A 2,016-nucleotide genomic window follows, 5' to 3' on the forward strand; every position below is an offset into this window, starting at 1 on the left:
GGTGTTCCTAGACGAGGGCTGAGGACGCCGACGCCTGGAACGCGGAATGGCATTGGCCACGCCTGCACCATGCCAATCCACGGATTGAGGCCAGGCATCTAGCCAGTCTGCTGAGGGTGAGGCACGTTGGAGGATAGTCCGCCAGTGTCTGATCCATGACCATGACCGCCCTTCTTCTTGAAATTGCGGTTGGAGTCCGGGCGGTTAGAGGCACCATAGCCAGCTGGAGGAGGCCATGGAGCCGAGGTGTTGGAGCTAGTGCCGGAACTGCCATCGTCGGTAGGGGCACCACGTGAACTACCATCGCCACAGGAACTGCTAGTGGTCAGTAGAGCTTAATGCTGGGTGGCCTTGGCATGCTCACGGTCGTACTGCTCCTCCAGCAGCAGATATGAACGCACGGAGAGGAAGGTATGTGGCGGGTTATTGGAGGTGATGACAGGAACGGCATGGCGAAACTTGGAGTTAAGACCCCGGAGCATGTTGAGAACCTGCGAGGTTTCGCACACCGGTTGGCCGACGTCGCGCTGAGCATTGGCAAGCTTCTTGAGGCGGCCGGTGAACGTCGTCACGTCCATGTCACCTTGAACCAGACTGTGGAACTCCCCCTCCAAGTAGACGGCACGGTGGAGCTCATTGCCGCGAAACTGATCATGGATGGCATTCTAGATGGTGAACGCCGTAGCTTTGGGGCACGAACGATGGCAAGGACATCTTTGGAGATGGAGTTATAGAGCCAAGAAAGAATGCACTGATCACGCATGATCCAATTTGGGTCGCGGCGATCGGCAGGGGTCAGTGGGGTAGCGAGGTGGTTGCTGAGGCCAAATTTGCCCACAAAGGCATCAAAGAAGCAACACCACTCCGTGTAGTTGGATTCAGCGATGTCAAGCTCGACAGGGACATGGGTTTTGATGTTGACGGTTTGGAGGACGGCCGCCGGCGGCATGGTCATGGCAGGCGCGGTGTAGGAGTCACTGGAAATGGAGGCGGAGGAGGTGGAGGAGGACTCGACGTCAGAAATGTCGGTGTTGAAGAGCGGGTTGGCGTTGACGTCCATGGCAGCGGATCACGGCGAGCGCGTGGGAAGAGGAAGGCAGCCGCGGTGATCGCGGCGGTTGCGGCGCGGCGAGTACGAGGAGTGCGATGGATCGGATGAGGAGGAAACCCGCGCGGCTGATACCATGTAGAGAATAGGAATAGGAGCCAACAGAGATTCTATTGCCTCATCTGTGAAATATATATGCGTTACAACATGACGCGCCAGGGGCGCGGACTCGTGTTCGTGGCTGACGTGCGCGCCCTCTGACCAGCTAACTAACTCGCACAAAACTGTAGGTTACAACAGTAGCTAATCCATTAATTTCTGTCAATGACCGCATCTAATGAGCCTGTGGAAGAGTCTACCAGATCTTCTTGCTTTTTGTTCTTAGAAATTACTGTAGTCACATAAATGTGGTAACTTTTTCTTGCATTGGAACCATGCACAAACTACCGAGCTGATCATAAGACATGCATATTGTAAATTTCAGTCTTTTTTTTAATGATTGATCGTAGAGACATGTGCACTATGAAATAACTACCTTGTAGCCTAAATTAGACACTCCTATGGTTACTAATAGAAACAGGTGTGCATGCATTGAGCGGCTGAGCCCATCTAATTCAACACCTTGGCTTTAGTTCTTGGTTCCATTAAATGAGTAATAAGGAAGCAGATGCACATTGTCAGGTATTGGGATTTGGGAGAGCAAGAGTAGAATGCCTGCAATTTTTTTACTTGACTCTGACTATGCCCTTAGGATCACTAGGCTCTTTCCCTCAGCCTAGCAACACATATATTCTTGTACGTGATAGTGCTATACATTTTCTTTATTTGAATCCTTGCATGAAAATGTTTCAGGTTTGCTTACAAGTCATTATCAATGTTTTCTTCTATATTTTGTGTTACTCATTGCACATCATTTATGCAATGCACTTTGCTCCACACAATGTTTATTTCCTTTTTCTTCATTTCTT

The 2,016-nt window shown here is 50.6% G+C and overlaps 1 protein-coding gene across 1 annotated transcript; it reads right to left on the reverse strand.

The window, feature by feature from the left end:
- Window positions 1-335: 335 nt before the first annotated feature.
- Window positions 336-1,060, reverse strand: LOC136549138 (uncharacterized). The gene is made up of 2 exons (XM_066540424.1): window positions 701-1,060; window positions 336-647 (listed from the first exon to the last, which is right to left on the reverse strand). The coding sequence occupies exons 1-2, from the start codon at window positions 1,058-1,060 to the stop codon at window positions 336-338; spliced, it is 672 nt and encodes a 223-aa protein (XP_066396521.1).
- Window positions 1,061-2,016: the final 956 nt, after the last annotated feature.

This window comes from Miscanthus floridulus, chromosome 4 (genome assembly GCF_019320115.1).
Source record: "Miscanthus floridulus cultivar M001 chromosome 4, ASM1932011v1, whole genome shotgun sequence".
NCBI lineage: Eukaryota > Viridiplantae > Streptophyta > Magnoliopsida > Poales > Poaceae > Miscanthus > Miscanthus floridulus.

Excerpts from the sequence above, each read along its gene's own strand:
- LOC136549138 (XM_066540424.1), bottom strand. The coding sequence starts at position 1,060 with ATGGACGTCAACGCCAACCCGCTCTTCAACACCGACATTTCTGACGTC. Across the intron at positions 648-700 it reads CCAAAGATGTCCTTGCCATC|TTTCGCGGCAATGAGCTCCA; the intron begins GTTCGTGCCCCA and ends ATCCATGATCAG.